Below are 14,645 nucleotides of genomic sequence, written 5' to 3'. Positions count from 1 at the left end.
TGGGTTCTACAAGTACACTCATGGCAGTCAAGAAATAGAGCAGCCTTGCAGCCTTGATAGAAAGAAGATGGCTCTCGTTACTAACTATAATATGAAATCGATACGATAGTAGATTGATCATGCAGCTGATTTCATTTGCTAAAAACTGGTATCCTCAATCTACAAACATTCTGTCTGCAGTCTGCCAAAAACAGAGATAGAAGTGAAGAATCTTATCAACTTATTTCGATGGCAAATAGATAGCAGGGTGGAGCTGAAGCTAAAGAAGGAAAAAACTTGTTTCTAACAAAAGCAGAGATAGAAGAAAGCAATGTTAATGCTTACCTTAATGGCTAAACACAGTAAAGATGGAGCAACCGATGAAAAATCTGCTGTTTCTAACAATAACATAATATCTATACTATAGGATATTGATCATCTAGTATATCTTGTAAGCTGGTTTCCAGATACTTCCCCCTACATTTGCTCTTGGATAGTTATGCAACTAGCACTGATAATTGAACCTATTATATGTCTAATGTAAAGGCTAACATCTTTAATGACTCCTTAAGAAAATCAGCTTCTATAAAATTAATTCTGTTTTGACCTTGTCGTAAAGGCGTTTAGAAAATGTTATCATCATCAGCGTTATCATGAAATTCACATTTCATTCATACTTAAAAAATGATCTTCATTCACTTCATATTTTCTTTCATGCAATACTACTTATTAAATTGGCAACCGGTCATTTAGCATTATTTTAATAAACAAAGCTCTCCAAAATAAAATGTAGCGTAATTTAAGGGTAATGTTTGATTTTAATTCCAACATAAATTTCCTCTACATTCCTAACCTCGCCAAATTATCGCGGCGAATTTGCTTGCAGCAATCGACTGTTGCTTTTACTGAAATATGAACATAAGGGTTTATTTGAATAGAAGAAGAAAGGTTTTCGACTTACTTGCAATCATTTGATAACGGTTATGAAATTTACTCTTCTTTCCAAGAAAATTGTATGTGACGTAAGTAAATTTATTGGCATTACATTTTCGAATCCACTAGAAATTATTTATTGTTTCTGAACAGATTGTAATGTGAACGATTCTACTGATGTAGACTTGAGTATCAAGCTTGTCTTATCAAACGGCTGATTAAACAGAACTTAACTTATGGGCTAGAGAGTTAGAAAATCATTATCTGCAAATACTAACCTCAACGACATGACAGCTTAAAAAATTATTCAAGGGTTATAACTAAGCACATCACAATATACGAATATTCTGAAAAGAAACTACATTTAACAGAAATAAGACCAGTTTTAGCTAGTGATTTATTTAAGTAAAGCACTTACAGTATTATGTCATAGCTACGGCTTAAAATACTGCAGCACATTAAACATTATCAAGGGTCAATAATAGTGTTTACAGAAAATGAAAATCAGAAGCAGGCTAGATTGACAGCACTTCAAATTGGAAGTACAATCTGTTTACAGTAGTTCCACCTTCCTTAGCCGCAATGGTGATCTTTTAAGTCTGTAACGAATTTGACTAGTTCGATCAGGGAAACCTTTGAATATTGATGATAATGATTTAGAGAGATCATAATGGAAGATACTTATTGCAAGGTACAAGAATAAATGGACCATTAGAAACTGGTTGCGACAATAATCACATTTTTAAGACTGGAGTTAAACGATTAGCTTTTCTAAAGTGAATACAACATTTTCTAGCAGAAATTCGAGGCAAGTTAACTGTAAATGCTTTCATTTCCTTCTTGATTTCAGAGCTGGCAAAATTGTACAGTATTGGATTTAGAATCGTTGGAATCAACATCAAAATGGCAGTCAAACGATAGAATATCCAAAAGAGTTTGGGCAAGTCTTTGATCGCATTGTTAGTAGAATACTTTAGGAATGCAATTCCGACATGAATGGCCATAAATGGGAAGTAAGATGCTGCTGATAAAATGGTAATGATAAGTAATGCCATTATGACTTGATTTTTCATTTGCCTTGATTTATTGACTTCAGCTCGATACTCTGAATCGCCCTTTGGCAGGTTATAATAATATAAACTCATAATAATACAGACATAGAATATGATAATAAATACTGTTGGTATTCCATACGTGGCAATGGCATAAACAGTGAATGAAATAGCAGCAATGAAAGACTTGTACGGCGACAATGACCCTGTGCAGTTAAGGATACTAGACCGATCATAATTGCGCGTAAATATAATCAAAAGGGTACTACTGAATGATATTGCCAAAATTGCCATCAAAATTCTATTCATTTGCTTTCTTGTGTAAGTTCGTCTAAGTGGATATGTAATTGCTCGATATCTTTCAGCTCCAATTACCAATAATGTCGAAGTAGAAGTTGTTATTGATGCAACGTATATGTAGAATACAATTTTGCAAGTAATATTAGCAGCAGATGGGGTTATTTTCCAGAACAATTGACGATAAGTGTTTACTATTAGTGGAAAAGTCGCCATGACACTATATGTGATGACATGAATTATATCTGTAAGCGCTAGATTAGCAATTAGGCGATGAAGGGGCTTCTTCAAATATTTCTTGGTACATAATTTATAAAATATGATCATATTTAAAATGAAGCTTAAGAAACTCATCATCATAGCGCTAATGGTAAGTTCAGAATGATACCATGTTAATGGAGAATACGGAGTAGAGTCCGAACTCTGATTATTCGAATAAGTGTTGTTCATATTTACGAATGCCAAAGCAATCAATGCGCATTTAATTTTCGAAATAGAGATAAAATATTCAGAAGCAGCAACTACACTTGGTTACGCTATCAAAAATTCCAAATTATGTAGCAATTTCAGTCAGATAGAGTAGCTTTAAATCAGCTTTGGACCAAGAAAAGTGAATAAATAGTTTCTTTTCAATTTTTGGCTGTTACGAAATTTCTAAAATCACTGGTCAAAATAGCAATTGAATTGCTCTGCTAAATTTTTTCGAATTTCGATAAAATCTCTAAAATTTTTCCTTATTTAGTCAGTTTTATAAAATGATAGTCAAGCATAAAATAAGGATTTATCAAAACAGTTGAACATAAACGACGATAAAATATGCTTCACTTACTTTTTAATTAAATATCGAACTTTTTCCAGCGATTTTGGAATTTATATTCAACCGTACAGTACTTTACAATATTACGCTTTCATAAATCACAAAGTAGGAATAAACTTGCTTTGAAGTCTTGATTTGTGTCTTAACAAGCTAATAATGAAGAGCCATAAAAAACGATTTGTATACGATCGAAACCACTTTAATTTCTGCAATAAAAGGTCTTAGAAATGAAAGACAATCGCTTTCAATATGATTACTATCTTTTAACAGAAGAAAAAAATTATTACTAAGATATCAGTCCGTATGAATGGATAAGCCTTAACTTTTATCAGTTATTTAATTCAAAATTTTTTGAAAATTTTATATAAGTAAATTGTATCAAAAAAACTCAGATTGTTCAATGTAGTATTAACAGTACGAATTGTAACCGACAGAATATACCGTAATGAGCAATACATGGCCTTAGGTTAAATAAGATTTTGGAGGCGAATTGCATTATTTACTTTAAGTAAATTGTGGCAACAATCACAACTTCTGTTTACAATATTACGTCAATTTTTCTGGCGTAGCTACAAAATAATATCTTTTAAGATTTGAAACAGTAATGAATCTACCAATACTTCAACATAAACGAAAACATATGAATTATTGATTAGCCATAGTCCTCACTTAAAAGATACACTTTCTGGATTATGATATTTATATTTCTTATGTAAATCAATCCCCTTTTCATAGTTGTATTATAGCGTAGTGATAAAGTCTATATTAGCTTCGTCGGTAATCTGTAATATTCATCTGGTTATACAGCACGTGTAAGTCTCAACTTGCATACCTTAGTTTTTTTCCAAGATGATCCTGCAAGACTTTTATTTTCTAGTCTACGATATAACCACGTTGCTAGTAGATTATGTGTTTTTATCTAGTACGGTACTCAACAAAGGTACGTTTATTAAGGAAATGAAAGAAGCTCAAAATTGGGTTGTATATAAAACAGCGCCACTGTCGGCAATTTTTGAAAAGAACATGTATTCAATTAATCCAATGTCAGTCATAGCTAAGAATTAAAGTGAGACAAGACTATAAGTCGTCATGTCTTTATTTCCGTTGTTGTACAAACATAGGGATTAATTATTCTCTTTATTTGAACAGTTATTACAGAGATTCAAGAAATAGAAAATCAGTATTTTTATATGATTTTAATTGTTAGCATTTCTAGTAGGTATAACGATCGATGCTATAGTATAGTTAAATAAATAGGTTAAATAAATAGGTTGTCGTATTTTCGGAGCATCAAAGTTTTATTTGTGATGAACGAAAGACTCTTATTTAATTAAAAGATAAACATTTATATACTCCCTATCTCCAAAACGAAATAATTTTAAAGTTACAGCTAATATTATAAATTGATACCGGCTGAATGAACTATTCTAGCAATTTGTAAAATGACTGTTTTTCTCATTTTCTTTGTCTGAGGTGGGTTCATACCTATGAACAAATGTTTCTTTTTATCTTGTAACCATGTTCTGACATGATTTAGATCAAGGTCGAATAAATGACTTTTTTAAATGATTGATAAATCCAAATTTATCAAGAAACGTCTGTGCATCCGGTTGGCATACGGTTATGGAAAAATTCTCCGGGGGACAACTGCTACCCGATAATTAAACGTATTTGTGATAGAGCAGAAATAGGGTTGGCTTTATGAAAGCTCATTCTTCATAAAAGAGCTTTTCAAGGCATTCATCCTGACATTAAACTTACAAGATATTCAATTCCTGGTATTGATTGCATCAACATCCGGGGGCAAAAATAAGGGTTTGGAAATTATCTGGATACCTGAGATAGTCTCGTAAACAAATCTGCACGGAACCTTACCTTTATTTTCGAAAATGCTTCATTTTCAACATAAGTTGCTAAATAGAAAATTTTTCTTGAAATTGACTTTAAAAAGATATTGTGCCAAATATCCACAATTTATTAAACTCCAAGATAAATAATACGGGGAGCGCTTACTTCGCATCTTGCAATACAAGGATCTAACTTATAGCCGAAATTTCGCCAATGCTATTATCAATTTTCATTTTAAGTAAGAAGATTATTTTTAAGTGAAATGGATGAAAATTCTTAATTAATAAAACCAAAGACCATAAATAAAACAATGTTCACAACATAAAAGAAGGTTTAAATACTTCATCTATATCTCCCAGCCATCGAATAAGGAATATAGCTACTATGCCCTTATGATCATAGAGGAGCGTCTTTCTTTTAATCACACTATAAGTGAATACTCAGTCGATACATGGAAAAGTAAGTTAATAAATAAACTCATCAGTTTAATTTTTATTTCATCAATATCAGTTAGTAGCAAAAATATAAGTTAGAAAAGAGTTAGGTTTGACTACAATAAAATAACCGAATCTATTTAGTGCAGTAGCTTGCGGCTTTTTGTATCCAGTCCATTGCTAGAGTTTTCAGTTTTACGTTTCCACATTAACCGAATGATATATCACATTAAAATTCAGAATCCGTAATTTTATGATAAATCTTTGCAATGAGCACCTAAGTTTAGCAATTATTTTATGTTGTATTTGATAGCCTAATAGAAAGTCTGAGATTAGCTCAACATTAAAGATTGACTTCGATACCTTTTCGATCATAGGCATGTATTATTTTTTGCCGTAAAAGAAACGGAAATCAATTTATCCAATCGAATAGCTTCTTTTTCTTAGTCATAGCAAATTAGTAACAGAAATAGGCTATTACAATAAGTGAGTTAATATAGCGAATAAAGTAATACTTATCCGTAAAACATCGCTAATATGTAAGGTGCTTCTAAGGTAACCCTATTGAACTTTTCGCGAAATAAGAGTATCTTTGAAATATGTAATTATTTTAAGAATTGATCCTAAATGTAGCAAATTTCTAGCATTTTTGTGTTGAAGATTATCTTCTATGTTATGCAAGTACTTGTATTAAGTATTCTATAATTACATTAATCCTGGTTATGATTCTATCTTAACGATCGAAATCATAGCACTTTCAATCGCAAATCAGTAACAGCTGGCAAAAATTAACAAAATCATTATAATAATGATCTGGTTGACAAAATCTTTATGTAATAAAGTCAATTTTGTAGGGTCTTCAATAAATCAGACTATTTGGATTTAAAACGTGAATTACACTCCATTACAATAAAACTAACCATAACTGTTCTTACAGGAAACTATAAACAAGAAGACTTCCCAATCTACTCGTTGCATACGATTATAAATCCTAGCACATGACTTACGTAGTAATAGTAGTAAATAGCATTACTTCGCTTCCACGAACTAAGCAAAGGCATTGAATTACCATATTTTGTCGGGTCTCAAGCAACTAATGGTATTAAATTATGAAAGCATTATATTTATAGTCTACGGTAGTGCATATTAGTAATTCCATACTTAATTAAAAATTCAGCTCAAGTACTAAACTCATGGCTCTACACTGTATTTCAATTGAAAGAGTTTTGTCCTATAATAATATTGTCAAGCATTGAACAAAGATGCCTAAGATACACTCTCTATTAGAAAGAACTTATCTAATTCATGATGCTTGAGGCTACAACTTAGTTAAGGAGCAGTTTCGATCAAAAGTCAAACATGGAAACAGGAATCGCTTAGATAAAGTCTGTATTAGAACTATCTTATCGAATTCATCATGTTTAAGAGCTAGTAATCTAAGTAACTTACCAAAGGTAGCTTCGATTACAGCAATATAAAAGTTGTAATTTGAATCTTAGATAGCGCTATCATTATTTCCAAGTCTTAAAAACATCCATTTGGTATCGTTACAAATCGATCTGTATTTACAGTATATGTTATATCAATATTTGAAATCACATATTTCGTCTTTATGGTATGAGCATGCAATGGAGTAGCTTCTACCTAACTGTCGTATCTTAACCATAGGAGATCGTCAGTAATTAGAGTCGTGCTATATCTGCGACGCTATAATTATACCATAGTATTTGGTTGTTGGAACTGAATTATTTGGTAATGTAGCTAATCTCGCCTCATTAAGTTAGTAAGTGGCGTTTTCCGCAAGAATTGGCGTGTATAGACTACTTTGTCACTCGTGGTTTGTAACACAGATATTAAAATAGCATCTCATGAGATTAATTTTCCATTTAGCTATTACCACTATGTGGATCAATGACAGCTTGAACAATTGGCGAGATAATATGTATCAAATAGAAGCTTGAATAATATAGTTAAAGCTGTAGCCATTAAAGCTTTCAGACTTAAGAATGGTAGCTTATGCATGCTTGATTAAATTACTAATATCGATATTTTTTTTTCAGAAAGAGTTTTAATGAATGTCAACATTTCACTTCTGTGACAAGATAGCGTACAGTAAAAGTCCATAAATAGCTACTGACTTAAACACCCTTATACTTAACGTTAAACATACCCAGTAAAATGCTGTAAAGATAAAACTTCTATCGCAAAGATAAATCTACAACTTTTTTACCACACCACTAAAGTCAAATGTTCCCGTTTATATAGGAACCGTCTAATTTATAAACAACAATAGTATTATTATTATACCTTACTAGGAGAAACGTCTCGAACTGAGATATTCCTTACATAGCTTTTCTATCAGTAAATATTTTGAATCTCTTACTCATACTTAATCTTAATCTAAGCTCGTAGGTTGTCTAATTCAACTATCATCAGCTATAACTTGAATCATCTTATTGCTATCTATCGCACAATAACAATCAATATCAAATATGTATTGAACTATTACAAACAACATCCACGTTAAGGCATTATTTATCTTACCTAGCACTACAAATATGGATATTCTCCATACTAATTATTACTGTACTTATTAAGTTATCCTAATGACAAGGCAACACCGCAACATTGAACTGTTTCAATTTATTATAGCATAAACACCTAATAAATCACATAAGCCATCAGCATAGACCGATGCTAAGCTCCAACAACGATTCGAAACAGTATTAAATGAGTAATTTAGTTCATTACTGCACACTGTTAGCAATAAGTATTTTCAGAATAATCGCGCTGACAATCTATTCTAACAGTTGATAACACGAACTAAATCATACTTAGTAAATAAAAGGTGAAGCTGCCTAGTTCCTACTACATGAAAACTTCTGTTTCTAATAGATAATCCAATAAAACACGTTCGTTATAAACTTGTATAGTCTGCTATGTATCTTGCTGTGTGATTTTTACACAATATGTCTAGCTATATCTTGTGTAATATATAGTAAAGTAACAACGAGAGAGGATTCTACTAGTTTTAAAGATGTAAATCAGTTAGTACTAGAAAATAATACTGCTAGTAGTCTTTCTAATTTTTACTTGATAATACGGCATATATTTCTCTTTTTGTATCATCGGCCTTACAGTTCAGGCAGAGAGAAGCAGTATAGTAACGCCGTGCAGACCTAGGTAGAGTCGGAGACTATAGAGCAGAAATAGATCTACTTCTGGTTGTTCCTGATTGAGTAATCCACTATTCCTGCTTGCACTTTTCCTGCTTGCAAGTCTATACCCGGAAGCACTTTAAACATGCTTTTCCAGTATATTTCCTCTGCTTTTACGCCAAGTAGATTGAAATGTCTCTTCTCTTTGTCTTAGATCTCTTGTCAATAAACTATTCGAAAAATAATAATTAAATCATTACAACATTAGTCCACGGAAACATCCTGTCGTAATCTACCATAATGGAAAGTAAAATGGACATTGTACAAGAATATACAAAGTGTATACGGTACGCGAAGGAGAATCAAAGCGAGCTCTACTACTGTAGTCTAGAATGAAATAGACACTATAGAAGAGAGCTGTTTTTATAATAATAGCATGGACATTAATACTTTAGTATATATTGATCTTCTAGCGCATCTGGTTCGCTACAAATTTGTTTCCTTCGTCTATAAAGAATATCTTGCTTATATTGTCTGTAGAATGCAAAGACAGAGAAAAATCTTATAAACTTGCCTCTATGACCAAAATAAAATCAAGAATAGAGTAGCCTTAGTAGAAAAAGAAAACTATTGTCTCTAACAAAAGCATAGGCGGAACAGAAAAATCTTAAAAACTTACCTCTGAGGCCAAATACAGTAAAGGATGCAGCAGATGTGGTAGAAAGCAGAAATCTGTTGTTCCTAACAACAACACAACGCTGATGCAGGATATTGAACATCTAGCATATCTTCTGGACTACCAGTTTGTATACTTCGTCCACAAATACACCCTGCCTGCAGTCAGCCTTTAATTAAGGATGTAGCAGTTGCTATAAAGAAAACTGTTCTTTCTAGCAAAAACAACACATAATTTATTAAAGGAAAACAATTTATTTGTTTGCTGCAGACAACGCGTTCACTATGATCTTCCATTAAAAGAATAAACTCAAAGTCGTTTATTCATATTTTAGTAAAGGCATTAATTGAATTACGTACATAGGTGCAAGAAAGTATGGCTAGTTTTTAATTGTCAAACTAAATAGAAAGTAAAATAAATTAACCCGATTATATCTTATATACTGTAAATCTGTTCGTTTGAAACGAATCTTATAGAGAAATTATAATTTATAAGTGTTTTGAATTTCAATTACGTACGGGCTAATTTTGTTAATGCTATGAATGAGCTTTATGATTAACTATCTAAGAAAGAAATAGATGAATCTGTGGTGCAAGTACCTTTTTAATATAGGTTTCCTATCTGGCGTGGAGCGATTCTTAAGTATTTAACTTACGAAGATAGTATAACTAGGTCGTAGTGACAAGAAAGGCTTAGTAGCGACCAATTTGAAACTAGCTGTACTTTCAACAGAGAAATTAATCTATGTTGAAATTATGATTTTTACACATGTTCTGCATCAGATCCTAAAAATGATATTGAACACAGTTTAACATGATCTGTTAGCCACATGCTTTTAAACGATATTTTACAGTACAATATCATTAGTAGACGTATGATTGAAAATTTCAATTTATGCTTTTAAATCTTCCTAGGCATTACAGAATATTAATTAAAATTGCACACTTGCGCTTAAGCATGATCTACAAATAGAAAATCAGGTATCCAAGATAGCAAACAATTGATTTGTGCTATTCCTTGTAATTACAGTATTATATTAATAGACTACCACTTGGGACAATCAGTATAGAAAATACTTAGAATGAAAACGGCCAGTTTTCTATAGCTTTAATGAAGAATCTATCATTTCCATTCTAGATTCTTAATTTAACAACTAAAAAATGTAATTAACTTTCAAAATATACTCATTAATAAGTAATATCCTGAGAAATTTTAGCTGAGTGCGGTGCAAGCCAAATTGATTTCAATGACAGCATTTATACTCTGTGGCACATTATAAAATTAAGAAGCATGTTCTATATCGTCAAATTGTCATAACATAATTAAAATGAGACAACTTAAAGCTAAAAATGCTATATTCAAACTACATTTTCTTCTATTTCTTTTTATCTGCTACTTTAAGTAAAGTAAATACACTCAGAGGTCTCCTGCTTGAGTGGTTCAGTCAAAAGAATGCATCAATTATCGTATAAGACCAGTAGCTGTATGCGGATATACTGACTCTTCTTGATAAATTTAAAGCAATCATACTTTTAAAATAGCCTTATAATTGACTTTGTTAAATTGTATGGTACAGTTTGACCTTTAATAATATTAATTATATATGAGCTATAGGCCACAAAAAAATAAACAAACTACAATTTAGAAAATATAAACTATTAAACAATGCTAAAGCATCCACCATTATAGTATTCGAGGAATGCTAACAATTAAGATAAATACGTAAGAAAGCTGTTGAATTTTTAGCGTAGAAATCGCCATAATTAATTTGCAATTAAAGATAATTAAATGGGCTAGATACGATAATAATTAATATTGACGTTTTTAACAGGAATAAAAGATAAGACTCCTTATATTCTAGTCTTTACTTTGATTTCACAACAGCGACTCATATATGATTAATTTGATGCAATTTTGTTTATTAATTAATTAATTAAAAATCATTGCCATAGGTACTGATTTGCAAACAACCTTAAGTTTGTTTTCTTTCATTACGCTGAAAATCATACACTAGGGTACTTTTTGAGTACTAGTCAAGCATATAATACACAAGCAATACAGTCATAAGATCAACTAGATAAACAGACTTTGGTGATTTATCTTGGAGAGAGACGAAGGTATACTGATTGAAGAGAACTGACATACGTAATACTCTATAACCAAGAGAATATTAGCAATTCTCTCACAAAAGCAGCTAAGACTTTGTCACATGCAGTAATGTAAAATAAGGAAATGAAATTGATTCACGTATAAAATATAAAGATCATAACCTTGAAATGTTTTATCTCCATGTTGACTATGGAAATTAATTAATAATGCTTTCGTTCGTAATGAAGAATAGCTAGATTCGTAATTGTTTCAAATCTATAAAATTGATAATATATTTTACTTAGGCAAGAAAAATTTTCCACATTGTAAAGTAAACTTTATTGTAGCGATACTTTAAAAATAAATGATGAAAATTCGTATCGAAAATTTTATTTAATTTAAAAAAGTATATTTTAATTTATTTTCCGTCGGCAATAATTTGTAGATATAATACTGAATTATAAAGACTGAATAAATTTTCTTTTCAAATTACTTCCATAGAAGTTTGTGAAAATATTTAAAAGCAGACAAATGTTACGGTTCATTTATTTATTTGGAATAATATCTCATTAACAATTTAAATCCTTTGTTTAAAAATAGCACTAATACGATGCTTAAAGTGATTGTCATTCATTTCTAAAATTTCCTATTACGAGGATCCAAAAATTACGTTCGATTAAAAGTTATTTTTTATTACCTATAATTTTTTGCTTGTAAAAACAAAGTCCTTACTCTAAAGCAAATCTATTTATACTTTGTGAAATGTAAAAGTTCATAATATCGCCTAATATCATTGGAAATAAATGCCAAATTTGCAATGAAAGTATCTTGGTATCTAATATGTAAGTGTAGTTTATTCGTAAACTTGCAGTCATTCATGTTAAACTATTTTGACAATACCTAAGCTCTATAATTGCTTATCATTTTATAAATTTACTTAACTAAGATAAATTTATCATTTACGATCAAGATTCGAAAGAATTTTATTAGAACAGTTCTATTGCCGATTTCGCGAAAGACTTGAAAAGAATTTAGCAACGGTCAGAAATTAAAGAGAAATTATTCTTTCCATTTTCTTGGCTACAAGTGAATTTAAAGCTGTCATATGTGGTTTAAATTGAGTATTAATACAAGATTGTGATATAGCCTAGCATAGTTGCTATCTTCTGAACATTTTATTACACTATTTCGAAAATTAAAGACGCGTTAATAGCTTTGATATTCGTAAAAATGAACTACAACTATTCGAACAATGGTAGTTCTGCCTATACTCCCTTTTCTCCATTTTCATGGTTTAATTCAGATCTTACTATCATCGCTATGGTATTGAGTTTCTTTAGCATAACTTTAAATGTTATCATTTTCCATAAAATTTGCACCCAGAAATATCTGCAGATACCCTTGAATCGCCTTATCGCTAATCTTGCACTTGCTGATATAATTCATGTCGTTACGTATAGTGTAGTAGCGACTTTTCCTCTAATATTAAAGACGTATCCTCAATTATTTGGGAAAATAACACCAAACATTGCTAATATTGTTTGCAACAGTTTATTTTATATATACGTTGCATCAATAACTACTTCTACATTTACGCTGTTGATAATTGGAGCAGAAAGATATCGAGCAATTATACACCCACTAAAACGAGCATACACTGGGAAGCAGATGAATAGGATTTTGATGGCAATCTGGATAATATCACTTAGTAGCACCCTTTTAATTGTAATTCTACGCATTTATGATCGCAATAGTATTGTAAACTGCACAAGTTCATTATCGCCTTATGGATCTTTCTATAATGCTATTTCATTCACTATTTATGCCGTTGCTACGTTTGGAATACCAATAATTATTATTATCACATTGTATGCCTGCGTTATTGCTAGATTATGGCATCATGACCCTCCAATGGCCGATTCAGAGTATAAAGCAGAAGTCAAGAAGTCTAGGCGAAAGAAAAATCAAGCCATAATGGCATTACTGATCATTACCATTTTATCGGCAGCTTCCTACTTCCCATTTATGGCAATACATATAGGAATTGCATTCCTAAAGCACTCTACTGGTAACGCGGTCAGGCGTTTACCCGAAATATTTTGGATATTTTATCGTTTGTCTGCTCTTTTGATGTTAATTCCAACTATTTTAAATCCCATGCTGTACAATTACGCCAGTTCTGAAATTAGAAGGGAAATGAGAGCATTTATAACAAATTTATTTCGAACTCCAGGGAGAAGATTACGTGTTCATTCTAAGGATACTAGTCACACAACTCCAATCATTAGGAAGTAATTTTTATTATCGCTGATTTCCAATAGTACATTTAACCTTTTACTTCACAGTAAGTGTCGTCAGCTATGGTCATTTTTAAATTTATCGCTATTAATATTCAAAGGTTTCCCCGAACAAAAATAGTCGAATTCGTCTCCAGATTTTAGAAAGATCATAGTAGCGATTAAGAAAGATAGAGCTACTGCGATCAGATTTTCGTTACCTAATTTTGAAGCACTATCAATATAGCCCAATTATGATTTTAATTTTCGGTAATCATTGTCATTACCCCTGCCGTATCTTGTAGTATGTTAAGCCATAACCATTGTATAATACGTGCTATTACTTAAACAACTGGCCAAAATTGGTCTATTGAGTCAAATACCATCACTCTTAAAGTTAGTTTAAATTTAATTTATACCGCTACGTGTTTTTGTCATAACCTTCGTATATTTCTTAAATATGTCGGGTAGTACTGTTTACCTGTCTGCAAATAACGATATTACAATAACTTGATGAAAAAAGCTTTATAATGCTGTAATTAACATTATTATTTGCCTTTAAATTAGAATCTTTCAAGAAAGAGTAACAATTTCAATTGGGTTTGTAATCGTAATACTCATACAATTTGATTGGGTTACAACTGATTTTCTGGATAAGAGTAAATTCATAATTATTGTCCAATTTATCCCAATAAATCTAAAGTCTTCTTCTGCTATCCAAAATAATATGCTGTGTTTTAATGTAAGCAACAGTCATTTACTGCTAGTGAACTACGGTAGTTGTGATAGGCCGATGATGTTAAAAATTTAGAGAAATTATATTTTGGAAACAAAATCATATTTCACTAGTTCATTACGGCAGACTTTTAATAAAATTATCTTTGCTAACGTATTTACTTGTCTCTTTGTAACGCTATTGGATAATTATCGATTGAATTAGTAATATGCGTTATCATTATTGAAAAAATAACAAAGAGATAAAAGATATTATTCATAGTGTTTATTAATCATAACCGTCATGATTATTGATAAGACTGGCGACGATGAGACTTTTTAGTCATTCTATCCTTTGCAACAGTTGATTCAG

The 14,645-nt window shown here is 31.1% G+C and overlaps 1 protein-coding gene across 1 annotated transcript; it reads left to right on the top strand.

Moving 5' to 3' along the window:
* Nucleotides 1-12,512: 12,512 nt before the first annotated feature.
* On the top strand, nt 12,513-13,577 carry TRIADDRAFT_61725 (uncharacterized protein; the record flags this gene model as incomplete). The annotated part of the gene is made up of 1 exon (XM_002117680.1): nt 12,513-13,577. One exon carries the CDS (start codon nt 12,513-12,515, stop codon nt 13,575-13,577), a length of 1,065 nt encoding a protein of 354 aa, XP_002117716.1.
* Between the last annotated feature and the right edge of the window lie 1,068 nt (nt 13,578-14,645).

This window comes from Trichoplax adhaerens, genomic scaffold, assembly GCF_000150275.1.
Source record: "Trichoplax adhaerens TRIADscaffold_27 genomic scaffold, whole genome shotgun sequence".
Lineage (NCBI taxonomy): Eukaryota > Metazoa > Placozoa > Uniplacotomia > Trichoplacea > Trichoplacidae > Trichoplax > Trichoplax adhaerens.
The sequence above is the reverse complement of the archived record's forward strand: the minus strand, read 5'-3'. Positions and strand labels throughout refer to the sequence as shown.